The 18,852-nt window shown below is 22.9% G+C and overlaps 5 protein-coding genes across 6 annotated transcripts; 4 read left to right on the top strand and 1 right to left on the bottom strand.

Moving 5' to 3' along the window:
• Positions 1-405: 405 nt before the first annotated feature.
• On the top strand, positions 406-1,436 carry LOC122718326 (mitochondrial assembly of ribosomal large subunit protein 1). The gene is made up of 3 exons (XM_043943270.1): positions 406-762; positions 849-1,109; positions 1,189-1,436. The coding sequence occupies exons 1-3, from the start codon at positions 441-443 to the stop codon at positions 1,365-1,367; spliced, it is 762 nt and encodes a 253-aa protein (XP_043799205.1). The 5' UTR covers positions 406-440; the 3' UTR covers positions 1,368-1,436.
• Positions 1,437-1,438: 2 nt separating this feature from the next.
• LOC122718325 lies at positions 1,439-4,242 on the top strand. The gene is made up of 6 exons (XM_043943268.1): positions 1,439-1,792; positions 1,932-2,016; positions 2,231-2,680; positions 2,755-2,957; positions 3,041-3,180; positions 3,276-4,242. The coding sequence occupies exons 3-6, from the start codon at positions 2,316-2,318 to the stop codon at positions 4,158-4,160; spliced, it is 1,593 nt and encodes a 530-aa protein (XP_043799203.1). The 5' UTR covers positions 1,439-1,792; positions 1,932-2,016; positions 2,231-2,315; the 3' UTR covers positions 4,161-4,242.
• An 870-nt stretch (positions 4,243-5,112) lies between these two features.
• On the bottom strand, positions 5,113-7,326 carry LOC122717875. The gene is made up of 4 exons (XM_043942363.1): positions 7,194-7,326; positions 6,471-6,982; positions 6,254-6,394; positions 5,113-6,115 (listed from the first exon to the last, which is right to left on the bottom strand). Exons 2-4 carry the CDS (start codon positions 6,897-6,899, stop codon positions 5,822-5,824), a joined length of 864 nt encoding a protein of 287 aa, XP_043798298.1. The 5' UTR covers positions 6,900-6,982; positions 7,194-7,326; the 3' UTR covers positions 5,113-5,821.
• On the top strand, positions 7,210-10,191 carry LOC122717874 (mRNA cap guanine-N7 methyltransferase). Of its 2 annotated transcripts, XM_043942361.1 has the most exons (9): positions 7,210-7,343; positions 7,829-7,889; positions 8,052-8,342; positions 8,428-8,629; positions 8,693-8,934; positions 9,091-9,272; positions 9,349-9,558; positions 9,634-9,827; positions 9,921-10,191. In XM_043942361.1, the coding sequence occupies exons 3-9, from the start codon at positions 8,088-8,090 to the stop codon at positions 9,962-9,964; spliced, it is 1,329 nt and encodes a 442-aa protein (XP_043798296.1). In that variant the 5' UTR covers positions 7,210-7,343; positions 7,829-7,889; positions 8,052-8,087; the 3' UTR covers positions 9,965-10,191. The 2 variants fall into 2 exon arrangements, with proteins under 2 accessions (XP_043798296.1, XP_043798297.1); XM_043942362.1 differs by having other exon boundaries at positions 7,829-8,336.
• A 702-nt stretch (positions 10,192-10,893) lies between these two features.
• LOC122718060 (DNA topoisomerase I, mitochondrial) lies at positions 10,894-18,562 on the top strand. Its single transcript, XM_043942737.1, has 12 exons — positions 10,894-11,127; positions 11,394-11,439; positions 12,082-12,469; positions 12,582-12,886; positions 12,981-13,129; positions 13,222-13,428; positions 13,496-13,660; positions 13,731-13,822; positions 14,237-15,210; positions 15,415-15,865; positions 15,946-16,095; positions 16,192-18,562. The coding sequence occupies exons 1-12, from the start codon at positions 11,086-11,088 to the stop codon at positions 16,292-16,294; spliced, it is 3,072 nt and encodes a 1,023-aa protein (XP_043798672.1). The 5' UTR covers positions 10,894-11,085; the 3' UTR covers positions 16,295-18,562.
• The last annotated feature ends 290 nt before the right edge of the window (positions 18,563-18,852 follow it).

Here is an 18,852-nt window from a genome sequence, read left to right as displayed (position 1 = left end):
CTAAATAAATTTTATACATAACCTCCGTAAGTATATATAATTTTAAAAATATTATTAATAAACATGAATTTATTTAAAAAAAAAATTCCATGTTTCATGCATAAATATCTATATTTTATTTCATGTGACATAAAATTTTTTTTTAAATAAATTTTAATTTTTGTTTCAGTTATAAGAGTAACATCAACCAGATTGGCATGAAAGAATTGTACTAATTGAATTATCGATACAAATAATTTTTGTTATTCAAAAATTCATTTGTGTATATTTCTTGTACAATTTAATAAAATAATGGTTTTAATAATTTTCGTTTTAATAAAAATCTTTTTTTTTTAACCTTATCTTTTTTCAAATAAGTAAATTAGTAATGATTAAATATAAAATTTATGATGTACATGTACTTGAAGTCCAGTAACCTAATTTTATACGTACAAACTAACATGCGGACTCTATTATCAAATTTTTTACGAACAAAAAAATTATTTTATGAATATTCCAAGTTTTGTGCAAATAATATAATATGTTCTCAAGTAAGACAAATAACAAAGTTTTCAAATAATAGTCAAAAACAATTTAACAGTGATAAAAATGTAGAAAGTGATTCACATAACCTAATCGGCTCAATTAGTACTACTCATAAAATTTTTGAAGATAAAAATGCAGAAATTATCTTTGATGTTAGTGAAAGACAAGAAAAAGTTAATTTAGAAGATTTAATAATTGAAGAACATCATGATCCTTATAAAGGAATAAATTTAGAACGTAAGTGAAAATGAATTTATATACATACGATTTTTTTAATATTTAATTACTTTTTTTTATGAAAGATTAATGAAATTATTTATCAGGTGGAAAAAATGGTGTTTTTGAAATAGAAGATCTTGTATCATTATTACAAAAAGATAATGTTAAAAATATTTTTGTTGCTTCAATGGCCTCTGAATTATCATATGCTGATTACATAGTTATAGTTACAGGTAGATCAAATAAGCATATGAAAGCACTTGCTTCTTTTGTTCGAAAAGTATATAAATTGAAAAAACATAAAACAGATATATTTGTAAAAATTGAAGGGAAAAATTCAAAAGATTGGATAGCTTTAGATCTAGGTATATTTTTTATTATGTTTCAAATAATTTATTATGTTCTTAAAATAATTAAATTAAATTATATTTCTTTTATCTTTAGGAAATATTATATTGCATATTTTTTCACATTCTGCTAGATTAGAATATGATTTAGAAACATTATGGTCAGTTGGACCTGATTATGATGATAAAAGTAAAAATACTACTGAAGATATTATGGAACAATATAATGAATTTTTATCTGATTTAGAACCAATTAAAAATAATAATGAAAAATGAATGGAAAATATGAAACATATAAAAAATGATAATTATAATAATTATATAAACGATATGTATTATATTATCTTTATATATTATTTTTACTAAATCATTAAATATTATTTGCTTTAAATCATTTTTTATTAAATTCCACATAAAAATAAAAATATATATAATTTAAAACATAGTTATCGTACAATAATTTTTAAAACGTATAGAAGATCAATGTCTCCTGCATAAGGCATTCCCCCTCTTCTTCCAACATTCCCTCTGCGCTTTATGATTATGCTTTCTGAAGTAATACACCATTCGCTACGCGTCCATATCTGAAGACGCTTTATCAGAAACTAGCGAGATGGAATCTTATCGAATTATCAACTTTATTTTATACGCTGACTAATAATTCCAGTATATACGCATTTATAGTTGCATGAAACAATTTGGTACATAGAATTTTAAATCTCGTATCGACAAATTGATTAGAATAATTTGTTCTATTTAACAAATATTATCGACATTTGTACATTTGTATTATATGAAATAAAAAATTTTACAATAATTTAAATTTATCTGATTTTTTAGTAAAAGATTCGTTTAAAAATTTCTGAAAAAGAATATTGTTGCTCTTATGTAAAAGTGCAATTAATTTTCAACTATCACATTCATGGTAATGTATATAAATTTTATAAATATTAAAATTTTTCATTTAAAAACAAATCATTTATCATTATTTATACATTATTAATTGAAAATTTTTTTATAAGATAAGTAAAAAATAATTTAAAGTATTTTTAATTTAATATTATTATAATAATATTATCATAATAATATTATATTATAAAACTTTATATTGCAACTAATTACATAAATTTTATTTCAAGGTATTTAATCAACAGTATTAAGAGATACAGATATAAAAAGAAAAAAAATATGAATAAATAAAAAAAATTTATTTAATCTCAAAAAATGGCAAACAATTTAAATTCAATTTGTGAAGAAAAATCTACACGATTTTTACAAATTCCTTTAAAATCAACTGAACAAATTTATTTAATCTTTTTAATTCCAACAATTATTACTTGTATAGTATATATAATTCATTTTTCTGCTGATTTAGTAGTTGCTATTCAACATTTCAAAGAAAATAATATAATATGGGCTTGTTGTACCATTACTTTCATGTATGCACCTGCAATTGCATATTTTATATTAACTGTTTCAAGACCAGATTGGTGGATGTCAAATGATGATAAATTAACAAAGAGTATCTTTTGTTGGTTTTGTCTTCAATTTTGTCAGTTGGTGGGCTTTGTTCTTTTTGCTCTTTATAGGTATTAATATTTTTTATTTAAAATTAATAATAATACTAACAATTTTCATTAATATAATTTCTAATTTTTTCTAGGTATGCAGGTCTTATAGTATTATGCATTGAAGCTATTATTTTAACAGGAAAAGAGAGAACAGAGACTTTAAATATAGCAGCTACACCTGCAGCTATAGAATTGTATTTTTTTTTACAAGCATGGTTTCAAGCAGCTCCTCAAGCTCTTTTTCAAACACATTTACTTTTTCGTGAAACATCATTTCATCAGAGTCATCAATCTGGTATAATATTAATTTATTATAAAATGTACAATATAATTTTAATTAAATTATAAATATGAACTATTAAAAAATTTTTTTTATAGTAGTTGTAAAGGTGCTTTCTATTAGTATGTCTATTGTAATACTTGCTATTCAAACTACCTCATTTCAAAGATTTGAAAGTCAACGTATTAATGGTAGAAAATTACCATGGGCAATGTGGTTAAAAAAATATTGTGTTCAGGTATTTTAATATAAAATATTATTAAATATAATTATGCTTATAATATATTAAAATAGTTTATTCTTCTAAAATATTTATTTAAATTTTACAATTAGGAATTTTGTGATTTTGAAGAAAGAGCTCCTTTAAAACTATCAAATGTAAGAAAAAATAGTACTTTAGAGAATTCTCTAGAACAAAAAGAATCTATACAAGTTCAACATGAAGATAAAGAGCAATGTGACCATATTTCTCTTGATCGTCAAGTATCTATAACACCTCCTTTACCACCTAAAAATGTATATATTACACCACCTCCAACTCCTTTACGTGGAATTACTACAGTTATACCTTTGCCTATACCAGATGTACCAGCTCCACCAAGACCAGATTCTATTTGTACAGTTATAGAAAACTCAGATTCTGAAAAATCATTTACTAAGAAAGTATCTGTTGCAGCAACAAAAAAAAATAATAATATCATACAAAATTTAAAAGTTCCTCAACGAAAATATTCAACAAAAGGTTTAGAAGAAGATGATCCTATAGGAAAATTTTTAAGTTTTTTATGGTGGTTTTTTTTTATTCTAGCACGGATACTTACTATTGCTGTATTCTATGAATTTTTTCCACTTTACTTATCCATTGTGCTTAGTTTACATTATGGTATTATGTTAATATATCTTTTTTATTATACAAAATATTATGACATTATTACTTTTTTTCTTAATCTATGGTTAGGATTAGTGTATATAATTAGTTTAATTGAATACAGAATTAAATTTAAATATGCAGATAAATGGGTATTACCATATTACATTTTTGTATTAATGCAAAATATGTTTTTAACATTATCTTGGTATTTCTATTCAGATTGGGATGGATTTTGGTATACTTATGTATTTTATGTAATATTTGGAAGTATGACATTATGTATTTTATCAACTATAATTTATTGTGTTTTATTTAAACCAAAGAAACATAGGATATATACAAGCTGACAAATGCATAAAACTTTTTCATGGTAAAATATTCATTAAAATGTGATTTTACAAATGCTTTAATTTTTATATATTATATGAACATGATTTTGTTTCATATTTATACAAATTATTACATATGAAATAGAAAATTTATTAAAAATTTATTGATGAACAAAACAATGAAATAATTGACACAATTAAAATTTATATAATTACAATTTTTAAATGTAAAACAAGAAATTAAGGAATTAATAATTAGATAATACATCAAAAATATATTTATCATATCTTATAAATTAAATAACTATATTTATATGAAACATTCATAGAAAAATCTATTTAAAAAACTTTTACAAATAGTTACTAGATATGGCAGCATATTCTTTTATCTATGAATTTTATATAATGTTATTTACACTATGTATTTATATACAGAAATACATTATTGTTCCAAAAATAAGCAACAGTCTTCTAGCTCAAAATAAATAATCGCTATTTTCATATTTTTATTTGAAGTCATTCGCAAAGTGAAAAATCCATAAAAATAAGAAACCATAAATTTTTATGACCAAATAAACAATATTATATAATAAAAGAATAGAATGTGTAATGCTTCTCTTCTGGCAATTTTTTTGTGAATATATATATATATATTCCGAAGTAGAAATAAATTTATTCAACCAACTAATTGTTCATTATATATTACATATATCAAAAATATTTTTAGAAATTTTCTTAAATATTATTAATGTTAAAAATATTTTATTTTTTATTTTCTATCAATATGATTTTTACATAAATTAATGTATTGAAGACATAAAGAAAGATTTAATATTTTAAAAGAAATTTTAAAATAAAAAAAAATATACAAGATCATATCAGACTTTCGCATCATCACGAAATTTGTATTTTCAATATCTCCAATTGAAATTGTTCTTTAACTATATATATATAATATTTATAAAATGTTAAAATAATCATTAAAAAATAAGAATAAAAGAATATGATACTAAATTAGTAAAATGAAGCATATTTTATTCATATGATTTTATATCTATTCGGAATCGCCAGAGTGAGAAGATATATCATGTTTTGTTTTTTTTTAAATAATAATTTTTAAATATTTATTATTCGATCAAATCATTTATCATTGATTTACTATTATCTCAAGATTTTTGAAAATAAAAGTAAACTTGAAAAAAGTATTAATAATATACTTGATCATAATAAACAACTGGTCCCAAATAATTTGCTTATTTCGGAACAATATTGTATACATGATCCCAAGCGACTTACTTATTTTGGAACAATACTGCAATAATATGAATACTTATTAGTATTAAAATATGTATATTATATATTTTCATCTTTAAGATTTTATATATTAAATTTAAATACTTATCATTTTATATAGAATCGATATTTATTTTCACGATATTCGTGACATAAACTAAAAAATATATAAAATAGATCACATTATTTTGTATCTAACTGCTTAGCCTTAGTAGAAAATTACTAATTATTATATAAAGTACAATAAGATAATATCAATGAACAAATATTAATAAATGTAATTTGATAAAAAATATATGATCCCTTATACATTCATTCATATATATTCACATTATCTACTTACATCCAATCCTTATCTACATATCCTAATCTATAAAATATTTTTTTCATACATGTATATTAGAATCTCTATGAAGATTTCCTAATTGTGCTTCAAATAAAATATCATTTAATAATTTTTCAGCTATAATTCTCTGATCTAATCTCATATTTCTAAGTTTTGCTGCAACATTTCTTCCAATTGCATCAAACTCATCTTCCATTACAAATGAATTATTATGTGATATTTTTAAAAGATCAGAACATTCAGCTTCTTCTAATTTACGTCTACGAATTATTGGACTTTCAGACCATTCACTAGACTGATCATATGCTTCTTCATTTCCTGGTTGCCAGTCATCCTAAATAAATATAAGTTCTTAAACTTTTAGAAAGTTTATCTTTTTGAATCACTATTTTAATTTTTAAAATTAAAATAATCACTATTTTAAAATTTTTAAATTTTAATTATTCTTGTTATATAAAATTGATATACTTACTGTTTTGTAACATTTTCTATATCTTCTTTTAGTTCTTACTATTTCTGGGCATTTATCTGCTGATAAATCAATATATATCATTGCAGGTTTTCTTTGATTAGATTTACATTTTATTTTATCAACCATAAAAGGATGTACTCTCTGTAGAATACTTAGATTAATGAATATAAAATAATTATTTCAAAATTCAAATATTCTAAAAATAAATAAATCTTACTTTGATATGACTTAAAAAATTTCCAGTAGATTTTAAATTTCCATTTAAATGTTTTTGACATTGTAAACATCGAACTGTTACATTACTGTCTTCTACTCTAATTACAGTAAAGAATTCTCCATCAAGTATGGCAGGTAATCGAATTGGAGTAAGAGTCATACTTTGTTGAGTATTAGATTGTAATTGTGAGATTTGATTAGGTTGATCTTGTTGATGTTGCTGTTCAGATTCATGTTGTGGCTGATGTAAACTTGAAGTTTCATGATTTTCTTGATTCTCAACTTCAACTGTTTGAGAAGATGCCTGTCCATTGACTGTTTCAGATATTTCTCTCTGTTGATTTGCAGCATCAATCATGCATGTATCAAAACTTTGAATCTTTGTTTCATACCTTTGTGTAGAAAATGTATCCATGATTTTATAATTCATGCAAATTTACTCTAATATAAGAGTACATTAAATAAGAAGCTCAGCAATTTATACAAATTGTACATGAATAACTATTTAAATGTCTAAAAAAAATAAGGAACCATTATTTGTACTGACAGTGAAAAAATACTATTATAATATTAAAATACTATTATTAATCTTGCTTTCTTATTGAATTTCAGATAAGATGCTAGATAAGAATATTACATATATAATAAATCTAGATCAGATAATAGATAAGAGAATATAGTATAGAACTACAATCTAAGAAAATTTCAGTAACTACCAACCAACCTTAGAAAATATGGCTACAATGACAATGTGTAAATTTCTTGTATAATACAAAATATTCTTACAATGACAAAGTGTTTGTTACATTTCTTGAAGTAGCGCAGATATATAATTGTTTGAATTCAATAAAAGTTCATTATTTTGGAAGCTATGGTAAGAATAAAGCATGCATGTATAAAATCAAATACTTGGCAGCACTGTAGTAAATAAAGTTATCAATAAAATTTTATAACAATTTAAATAAATTTATAATAATATATATTTATAATAATAACGAATAACGTGAATAACGTGAATTTCTATTTTTTACTTAAATAATGATATTTAAAAAGAAAGAAAAGCATTACATGGAAAATATATTTATTATAAACAAGCTCAAATATAAAATAAAAATAACAAAAATAATTAAATAAATATTATTTTTTAAGAAATTAAATTATATATAGAAAAATTTTTATTCTGTTCATTTTATTTCATATTTAATTAAAAATAAATAAATTAATAAAAATATTATTTAATTTTGAATAATTTAAAATAAAAAAATTCATGCATATTGCATATTATTAATAAATTCTATACTTCACATTATCAAATATTATATTAATAAGAAAAATTCAGTTAACCTTTATAATTTACAGGGTATTTTTGTAAAATAATGTTGTCAGCATTGATAATATATGTTCATTATGTTGGAAATATGTAAGACATTGAAAAATAAGTACTATTCATATTAAATGTGCATATTTTACGAACAATTTGTTTTTATTTGAATATATTTGATTATAATGATTTTTTATTATTATAAGTGTGTGTAATATAATATTTATTAAAAAAATAAAGCATCTAATTACAATATAACAGAATTTAATAGTAAAACGAGATTATTTTTACAAAAATATGTCTCTATCTTGTTCTGGAGAAATGAATGAGACCAAAGAAAAACAAGATAAGTTATTTTCAAAAAAAAACCTTGAAGAAGAAATACTTAAATCAAACTCTTCTAAATCTAAAGAATTTTCTAAAAAACGAAAAAGAGAAAATGAAACAGATGATACAAGCTATTTAGAAACTAAACGCTCTCAAATTCGGAAACATTCTCCAGATCCAAAATCATCTAAAAGTGAAAAACATGATATTGAAAAAAATGTAAATGTAAATATTATATTGTATATATGTTACAAATTTCTGAATTATTTTATTTATTATTTAAATCATTTTTTAAATTTATATATTATAGATTAATAATACTTCATCAGATTTACATATCAATAATAGTGAAAAGATAAAAGAATCATCAAGCAAAAAAATACACAGTGATAATACATTATTAGTTGTAGAACATTATAATTCAGTAGAAAATAAATGTGCTGCTCTTAGAGATAAAAGCAGAATTTTATATATGAGGAATTTTAATAATTGGATAAAAAGCATGCTTATATGTAAGTTTTTAATTTATAAATAATTTTTGTATAACAATTTTTGATTTGAAAAATTATTTACAGTTGAATATATTAATAAAACTCATGGACGTAATTTAAAAGTATTAGATATGTGTTGTGGTAAAGGAGGAGATTTATTTAAATGGAGAAAAATGAATGCAACACATTTAATTTGTACTGATTTAGCTGAAGTAACTATGCAACATTGTCAAGATCGATACAAAGAAATGTTAAAACGAAATTCTGAAGAAAAAAGATGTTCTCCTATATTCACTGCTGAGTTTATAACAGCTGATTGTACAAAGGTATTTCTTTTATTTATTTTATTAAACTTTCTAAAAAAGTAATTAATAAGCTAATAAAATAAAAAATAAAAATTAATATTTTAAAATTATACATCCATATTAATGAATTCATTCTATATTTTGTCAATAGAAATTAATTATAAAGAAAATTTTCAGGATCATTTAAGAAAAAAATTCAAAGATCCTAGTATATCACTTGATTTGGTTAGTTGTCAATTTGCATTTCATTATTGCTTTGAATCATTAGAACAAGCAGAATGTATGATTAAAAATGCAAGTGAATGTTTAAAACCAGGAGGTCATTTTATTGGAACTATTCCAGATGCATATGATTTAGTGTATGTTTATTTTAATATGATAGAAATATTTTTAATTAAATTTATATAAAATATATTTAAAGTTTTTTTTTATTAGTTCTAGGTGGCAGAAATGTGATGGTGACAGCTTTGGAAATGATATTTATAATGTAAAATTTTTTTGTGATAAAACAAAACCACCACTTTTTGGTGCTAAATATCATTTTCAGTTAGAAGGTGTTGTAAATTGTCCAGAATTTCTTGTTTACTTACCTGTATTTCGTAAATTAGCTTTAAAATTTGGTTTAAATTTAGTATTGTTTGAAAGGTAAAATATTTATTTTATATCTATTTTACATTTATTGTGTTTAATTATGTACAAAAAGAAAATTTTATATTATAGATTTGATAGTTTTTATGAACGTATGAAAAATGAAGGTAGAGCATTACTTACTAAAATACAAGCTTTAGAAACTTATCCACCTCGGAATGATGCATCTCTTGTTGGTAAACCTGAAGATTATCAACATATCAAAGAATATAATATGAAAGGTTCATCAATTGGCACTTTATCTCAATCAGAATGGGAGGTTACTTGTTAGTAAAAAATTACTTTACATGATTCATTAATTAAATATATTTATTAATATTTTATTATATTTATAATAATATTAATTTATTTTGTTTTAGCATTATATGCTGTATTTGTTTTTCAAAAAATGAAAACTATGTAAACAATAAAGAACAATAGTAAAGCAAAATCAGTAAAGATTAAGAAGTATAAAATATTACTTTCCTGGCATAAAATTATTCACTAATTTTATATTATATGAACTAGTCTGTTATATCTATAGAAATAGGAATATAATAATCACTATAATAAATAGTTATTCATTGATATTTAATATGATCTCTTTTAATAATTCAATAATGTATTAAAGAATTAAATGTGTACAATATACTTCATTGAATTTTATTTTATTTTAATTGTCTTTTTATATAAAATGGAATATCAATTGTATTATGATTGTATAATTTTTTTTATCCTAATTTAGATACTATAAAAATAAATTTATAAAATTTTAATATATAATATAATCTATCAATCTTTGAAAAAAATTATATTTTTTTAATTACAATATATATATATAGTTTTTTATTATTGAATTGTTTAATGATATTTTATTTGAATAAATGATAAATATCAAAAGTAATAGAAACAAATATTTATTTTTAGTATTATTATTACATCAAAAGTCATAAATAATCTATATATTTTTTTAAAATTAATATTTAATAATTCAATTACTGATTTATTATATTATTTAAATAAATTAATAATATTTTAATACATGTTCTTTGCACATATGATGAATCTCGTCGATATTCGATTTTATTTTCAACGATTCACAGACGTTTACTTATAATTGAAGTTTGTGATAACTAGGTGAACAAAAATTAAATATTTCTTTTCAAAATTAAAGCGACTTTCATCGAAAAGGAAACACTATTCATGCATTAACGAATATTTTTATAAATTTTATTTGTAAAATCATAAGCGTTTATAACGAACATCGTTGAAACAGAATATGATTGAATAGACAGATATAAACTGCGGGGCGAAGGGTTATATTGGAGATCGAAGAGGCGGAGCAAAGGAGCGCATGCGCACTTAGATATTTTTGATACTTAGACTGGGTCTCTTATACGATCTAAGCGTAGGCTCGGTTGCAGTCTCATGCGAAGTGTATAGTGAATACGACTGAGTGGTGTGTGTGCCCCCAGTCCTCTTTACTTCTCTCGCTTCTGTTAACCCTCGCGTTGCCAGAGTCTATCAGTCGCGTTTGTATGAGAAATGGAGCTTGAACAAGCAGCAACGCAGTCGAATTCCGACTCAGTAAGTGACTATTTAGTAATTATTTGCTTTATTGTATTTACCTACGTGTACAGTTTTTTAATATTTTATCTTATATCATCGCTTTTCTCTTGTGCGTACGACATAGCCGCGGATGCAAAATTTTTCTAAGTCCCAAAATGGCGTCTGCGACTAAGTCCTACCTGGCTCGCTTCGCCAGACGTTAAGTCCGACAGAAGAGTAGATGGTTATATATCATGTTACACTCTTATTAAGCTCATATTTTGATATGAATTTAATTGTTTTAGGAAAAAAAGATCAAAGAGAATAGTAATGTGACTGGAAATCATAGTGGTAAGCAGTTTATTCGTACAGTTTAATGTACGCACTCTGACATAGCTAAATCGAAATTTTACAGCAGCAAATGTTAAGTTCGACGCGACGACCAAAGAGTTGAGGCTGCTAACGACCCGACCGGTCTGACACGTGTTTCGACTCTGACGAAGCGTCTGAACTACTTATGACTTCCTGCAATTCAAATTTAATTTCTTTTTTGAATTTGCATTTATTCTATATATATTGTAGGAATTTTTAATTAAAATTTTTTAAAGTAAAATTTATGAGAGTTTTCTAAATTTGATTTTTTTAAATATAATTATAAAATAAGTAAAATATATTTTAAATTCTATTGGCTTTATTTATATACATTAAAAAATAAATATATACAAAAATTATATTATATATTAAAAAATATATATATACATTAAAAAATAAATGTTATAAAATATAATTCTAATAAATTTAATTAAAAATTATAAATTAGATCTTTTTTGTGTTTATTAATTGTACAATAATTACTTTATTTATATAATTACTAATATATAAAATTATTTTTTTAATAAAATTTTTTTATATTAAATTATTGATGTATATATTATATTTTATAAATAATTATATAAATAATATATATGATATACATCTATATAATGTTTTTAGATACTCATATAAATGGCATGTCAAATGGATTTGATAAAAAGAGGGAACACAAGTCCGAACATAGAGATAGAGACAAAGAACGATCTCATAAATCAGATCATAAAGACAGAAGCAAAGAAAAAGATAGAAATCATAAAAGTGAACATAGGGATAAAGAAAAAGACAGACATAAACATAGTTCTAGTTCTATTAAAGAAAAAGATAAACATGATACTAGCAATAGTAACAAGGATAAAGATAAGGATAGAAAAAGTAGCTCATCATCAAGCAAGGATAAAGAACATAAAAGTACCAGTTCTTCAAGCAAAGATAAAGAAAAGGATAAAAGTAAAGATAAAGAACATCATCACAAATCTAGCTCTAGTTCTAGTTCCAAGGATAAAGACAGGTATAATTTAATACTAATAAGTAGTAATAATTTAATAATTTTACATTTAATTTATAATATAATTTATAATATAATATGATATAATTTTGTTTATATAAACGAAAATATATAGGCATCACAGTAGTTCAAAGGATAAAGAGAAAGATAAAGATAAAAGCAAGGATAAGGATAAATATAAACATAGTTTAAGTTCAAGTTCTCGAGATAAAGATAAAGATAAAGATAAAAATATTTCTAAAGATAAAGAAAAAGAGAGAAAATTAGAAAAGGACAAAGAAAGACATTCCACATCTCATACAAATGACAAAGAAAAGCATCGTTCTTCTGAGAAAGATAAAGACAAACATAATTTATCAAATAAAGACAAACATCGTCATGATAAAGAAAAAGATCGACATCGTCATGACAAAGAAAAATGTAAGTTTATTAAGGAATATAAAATATAAATTTAAATATAACTTTAAACTAAAATTTAAAATTTTTTATATTATTTTTTTTATCTAATTTATAGCAAAACATAGAGAAGATAAAGATAAAAAAGACAAAGAAAAAGAAGAAATTAAAGTAAAAGAAGAAATAATAGATGTCAAATCTAATCACATAGGAAATGAAGAATTTCACTATGATATTAGTCAAACTATAAAACATGAAGTGAAAGAAGTACATATATATATATATTTTTATTTATATTTTTTTAAAATTATGAATATTTTAAAAATAAAATAAATTTGAAATAATAAATTATATTTTAGGAATCCGTATCACAAATTGAACCAGAAGATGATGATGACAGTGGTGGAGAACAGCCATTATATATTAAAGAAGAAGAAGATGAAGAAGAGCCCGTTAATGAAGAAGAAGGTAGTATGGATTCAACTGATGGAAATGACACAAGACTTTCAGATCTTCATAATACAACAATTAAAACTGAAGAAGAATCAGATGAAGATGTACCATTGGTAAATCAAATTTATATAAAACTTTTAAACTTATCTAAAAACTTGTTATAATATAAAAATTATATAGAGTGCAAGGTCGATGGCTCCTACAAGTATTAAACGAAGTTTAGATTCAGAGGAAGAAGAAGATGTTCCACTTTCAGCACGTAAAAAATCTAAAAAGAGCGATACGAAAACAAAGAAAAAAAAACGAAAATATGAAGATGATGAAGATGAAGATGAAATTGAACAAGTAATGTATTTCATATTTTAATAATATAATAATATTACAGAATTAATTGATTTCAATAAATAACATATAGAAACCAAAGAAGAAAGGTGCAAGAACATCAAAGGGAGAAAATTCGAGTCCTAGAAAAAAGAAACAAGAAGAAGAACAAGAAGTTTGGAAATGGTAAAATCTCAATCACTAAAATGATTTAAAATTCCCGCGAAACACAATTCCATCATTTTTAAAATGAGGTTATGTTATATAACCTTATTCCAGAAATATATTCTTTGATTTTTCATTCATTTTAAATTTAAAAAAAATATGATATATAAACATATATATATTCTTAAAATTAAATATGATCATGAGTATTAGTAATTTCAAATTAATATTTTCAACAAATTTATATTTGATTTGTAAATATATGCATTCTAAAAAATTGCTTAAATACTTATCATTTGTAAGGTTAAGTATTTCTTAAAAAATTCTTCATTAAAATTAATATAAGTAATTAAAATAAAATTAATATAAGTAATCATCAATTAATCATTAAAATTAATATAAGTAAATAAATAGAAATACATAAAAAAATTGCAGGTGGGAAGAAGAAAAAAAAAATGATGGAACAAAATGGACGTTTTTAGAACATAAAGGACCGGTATTTGCACCTCCATATGAACCACTTCCTCCTGATGTAAACTTTTATTATAATGGAAAAGAAATGAAATTAAGTCAAGATGCAGAAGAAGTTGCAACATTTTATGCACGCATGTTAGATCATGATTATACTACAAAACCTGCATTTAATAGTAATTTTTTCCATGATTGGAGAGAAGTTATGACTGAATCAGAAAGGACAAAAATAATTGATTTAAGTAAGTGCAATTTTAAAGAAATACATGCTTATTTTATTCAAAAAAGCGAAGAAAGAAAAGCAATGACAAAAGAAGAAAAACAAAAAATAAAAGAAAAAAATGAAGAGATTCAAAAAGAATATGGTTATTGTATTATTGATGGACATAAAGAAAAAATAGGAAATTTCAAAATTGAACCTCCTGGTTTATTCAGGGGCCGTGGTGAACATCCTAAAATGGGTAAATTAAAAAAAAGAGTTATGCCTGAAGATATTCTTATTAATTGTTCCAAAGACTCTAATATACCAAAGCCACCACCAGGTCATAAATGGAAGGAAATTCGACACGATCCTAATGTTACTTGGCTTGCATCTTGGACAGAAAATATTCAAGGACAAGTAAAATATGTTATGCTGAATCCATCAAGTAAACTTAAAGGAGAAAAAGATTGGCAAAAATATGAAATCGCTAGAAAATTAGCACAATTGATAGATAAAATTCGTGCTGAATATAGAGAAGATTGGAAGAGTAAAGAAATGCGTATAAGGCAAAGAGCTGTTGCATTGTATTTTATAGATAAATTAGCTCTTAGAGCTGGTAATGAAAAAGATGAAGACCAAGCAGATACTGTAGGTTGTTGTTCTTTACGAGTAGAACATATTACATTACATGAGCAAAAAGATGGGAAGGAATATGTAGTTGTATTTGATTTCTTAGGTATGTTGCAATGAAATTATAAATTTTTTTTATTATATCTAAATTATAATACATAGAGAAAATAAAAATAAAATATATTCATTTATAAAATAAAGAAATATATATATTAAATATATATATTATTAATATATATTAATAAAATAAAGAAACATATAAAATTAAAGAAAAATGAAATTTTAATATATGCATGTATTGTATTTGTAGGTAAGGATTCTATAAGGTATTACAATGAAGTGCCAGTAGAAAAAAGAGTATTTAAAAATTTACAACTTTTTATGGAAAATAAATCACCAAGTGATGATTTATTTGATCGTCTTAATACAACTGTTATGAATAAACATTTGAATGAATTAATGGAAGGTCTCACTGCTAAAGTATTCAGAACATATAACGCTTCATGGACATTACAACAACAATTAGATAAATTAACAAATCCTGATGATACAGAAGCGGAAAAGATCTTATCATATAATAGGGCAAATCGAGCTGTTGCAATATTATGTAATCATCAACGTTCAGTGCCTAAAACACATGCAAAATCTATGGAAAATCTTAAAGCAAAAATAGAAGCCAAAAAACAAGCTATTAATGATGCAGAACTTGCTGTAAAGGATGCTAAACGTGATGCAAAACATGGATCTGTTAAAGAAAAAGTGTATGTAATTAGTAATTTTATTAAAAATATTATTATATATTAATATTAATAAATGTTCTATTTTATATTTGTCATTACAGTACATATGAAAAAAAGAAAAAAGCTCTTGATAGATTAAAAGAACAGTTGACGAAATTGGAGGTTCAAGCAACAGATAAGGAAGAAAATAAGGAAATTGCACTAGGCACTTCCAAATTAAATTATCTTGATCCTAGAATTACTGTTGCGTGGTAATTAAGTTTGATTTTTTTATTGCATATTAGATGTACTAAATATATATTATATTCATAAATATATAAAATATTTAATTTTTTTATATTATTTAGGTGTAAGAAACATAATGTCCCTATTGAAAAGATTTATAATAAAACTCAAAGGGATAAGTTCAGATGGGCAATAGATATGGCTGGACCTGACTATGTATTTTAACCCTATAGAAGATTGATTATTACAAAAAATAACTCCCATTGAGATTGTATTTAGTGAAATTTTTGTTAAAATTGTCGGGAAAAAGTAATGGTATAATTTTCTATATTTACAAAAGATAAATGTGAGAGTGCGGAGACATATTTTATATAGAAAACTACATTAAATTTCGGTAAAGACTTTATATTCAATGTGTAATGGACACATACTCGTAGTCTAGAATTGATCGCTTAGCAAATATTGCATAAAAATTTTAGCGATCATATTTGAATATAGAGGTTTAATTGATCTTATAAATACTAGAAACAAAAATTGATAGTTTGACAAAAATTAAAATTCTTTAGGTAGAAATTTATAATATTTGTGAATTAAGAAAGCAAGGTTTGTGCAAGTAATCTAAATTTAGAGAATATAGCTCAGAGTTAACTCCATTAAAACAAGAATTTTACAATCTCTAAATTTAGAAATGCACAGTAAATATAGGCTGTTGCATTGTACATAGAACTATGCATGAAAACTTTGCCAGCCAATTAAAAGAAAAATATATGTGTATTAGATCTATTAAAACAAATCTGCCGAATGAGCAGCTGATTTTATATTTCTTTAATTTGTCTTTTCTTATGAATGTATAGTGTCATCAGTGGAAAGTTATTTGTATTATGCATTATAGCATTCTAAGTAAGAGCTTTATGCTCCACATGATTTATTTTTAGCATAAAAAATTTAGTATATCAAAATTGTGGTTAGCAATTTGATTTAAATATATTGTCCCAAAAATAATTAGAACATACTAATGTATTTAAAAATAGATTATTGCTTTTAGCAATTTATGCTTTATAAAAAAAATGTTTAGATTATAATAAATGTAAACACAGTGTATCCTTAACATTTTTTTAACATTTGTACACTTAAAAACCTTGTGATCATCACGATATAAAATATTGTAAAAGAAAATTACCGATTTCAATATGTTAGAAATTAATTATCATATTCATAGTCATAATTGAATCTTGTTTGATTGTATCTATTATTGTCATTTTTAGTATTTACAAATCTATATTTAATAGCAAAATACTCAAATTTATTGCAATATTTTTCAAAATCCTTTATATAATATAAATCATTTGTATATCATAAAAGATATTCTATATTTAAAGAATATCTTTATTTATGTGACTAATGGGACTCAAATTATAATTAATGTTTGAGAGTATGAAACATCTTATTTTAATCTATTATAACTAAATCACATCTAGAATAGATCAATCTATTTACTTATTTATCTTGGAATACAGAGCAGAGACGAGTAACTTTTTATTAGCTTAGATGATATTCACTTTGACTAGATTATAGATTTTATAATAAATATATCATTTTTTCACGAAGACATTTATTCATCTTATTAAATTTAGTATTAATTACTCGTCACTGGCAAGATATTCCTACAACACCGTTTTATGCATATGAACACAAACGATGTTTTACACTCATACTTATACATAAATATATGTTTAAAAAAACTGCAATGGTAAAATTATATATATAAATATGTAATTAGAATGGTGGTTCTTTATAACTTTTGTTTTAAAACAATATATTATAAAACAGATTAGTTTAGTTTATTTAAAACTATAGAATACATACTAATACGCGTTTTAAGAAATGTTATGAAGTTATTAAAGGCCACTATTCTTATAAAACTGCCAATTATGTGAAAAATCGCATAATTTAATCGTCTGCTATGCTACAAACTAGTTTCTAATATCTAAATAATTTTGGTCATTTTAATTTTCAATTTTTTTCAGAACTAATAATTCGTTTATTTCAAACTTATTATTAAAATAGATTCTTATAATTATATAATATTTTTTTATAATATTTTTTTTGAACATTAATGATTGTAAACATTTCTGTAAATGAAACTGGTACTGTATATCAGACTAAATTAACTTATACGATGATCAAGTAGACTGAATTTAAAATATATATGTGCGTATATGTATCGCATTATTCTTAATTTACTTAAAGTCATTTGCAATATAAAAATTAGTAACTAACATGGTATATGAAATACAATCAGTAAGTAGGCCTCTGATATCATGCACATAACATCAAATATAACATTTTTAACTTTTACAAGAAGGGAAAAATAAAAATACAATCGATATCTAGTACAATGAAGTGTGCACAAATTGAAGGTGTATGTATATTTAAGTCATTATCCGATTTCTATACGATACTGGAATAATAAAACTTATAGTGCAAAAAAAATTGTTGATTTATTAATGTATTCACCTTTTTTTATTATTATTTATATATTTTCATATAATAACGGAATTAATATTATATAATGGAACACAATAGTTAAAAATATTATGCAGATATGCTTTATTTTAATGTGAAAAAGAATCAGATAATACTCTACTTTTATTGGTTTATTAAAGAGCAAGGTACAATAATATAATAATATATTACTGTAGTTAGTGTGTAATGATAGTAATAAATTATTAATAATTTAATTCAAATAATCATGTAAATTTGTAATAAATATTAAAGATGTA

Source organism: Apis laboriosa, unplaced genomic scaffold (assembly GCF_014066325.1).
Source record: "Apis laboriosa isolate Shangri-la unplaced genomic scaffold, ASM1406632v1 scaffold5_cov152, whole genome shotgun sequence".
Taxonomy (NCBI): domain Eukaryota; kingdom Metazoa; phylum Arthropoda; class Insecta; order Hymenoptera; family Apidae; genus Apis; species Apis laboriosa.
The sequence above is the reverse complement of the archived record's forward strand: the minus strand, read 5'-3'. Positions and strand labels throughout refer to the sequence as shown.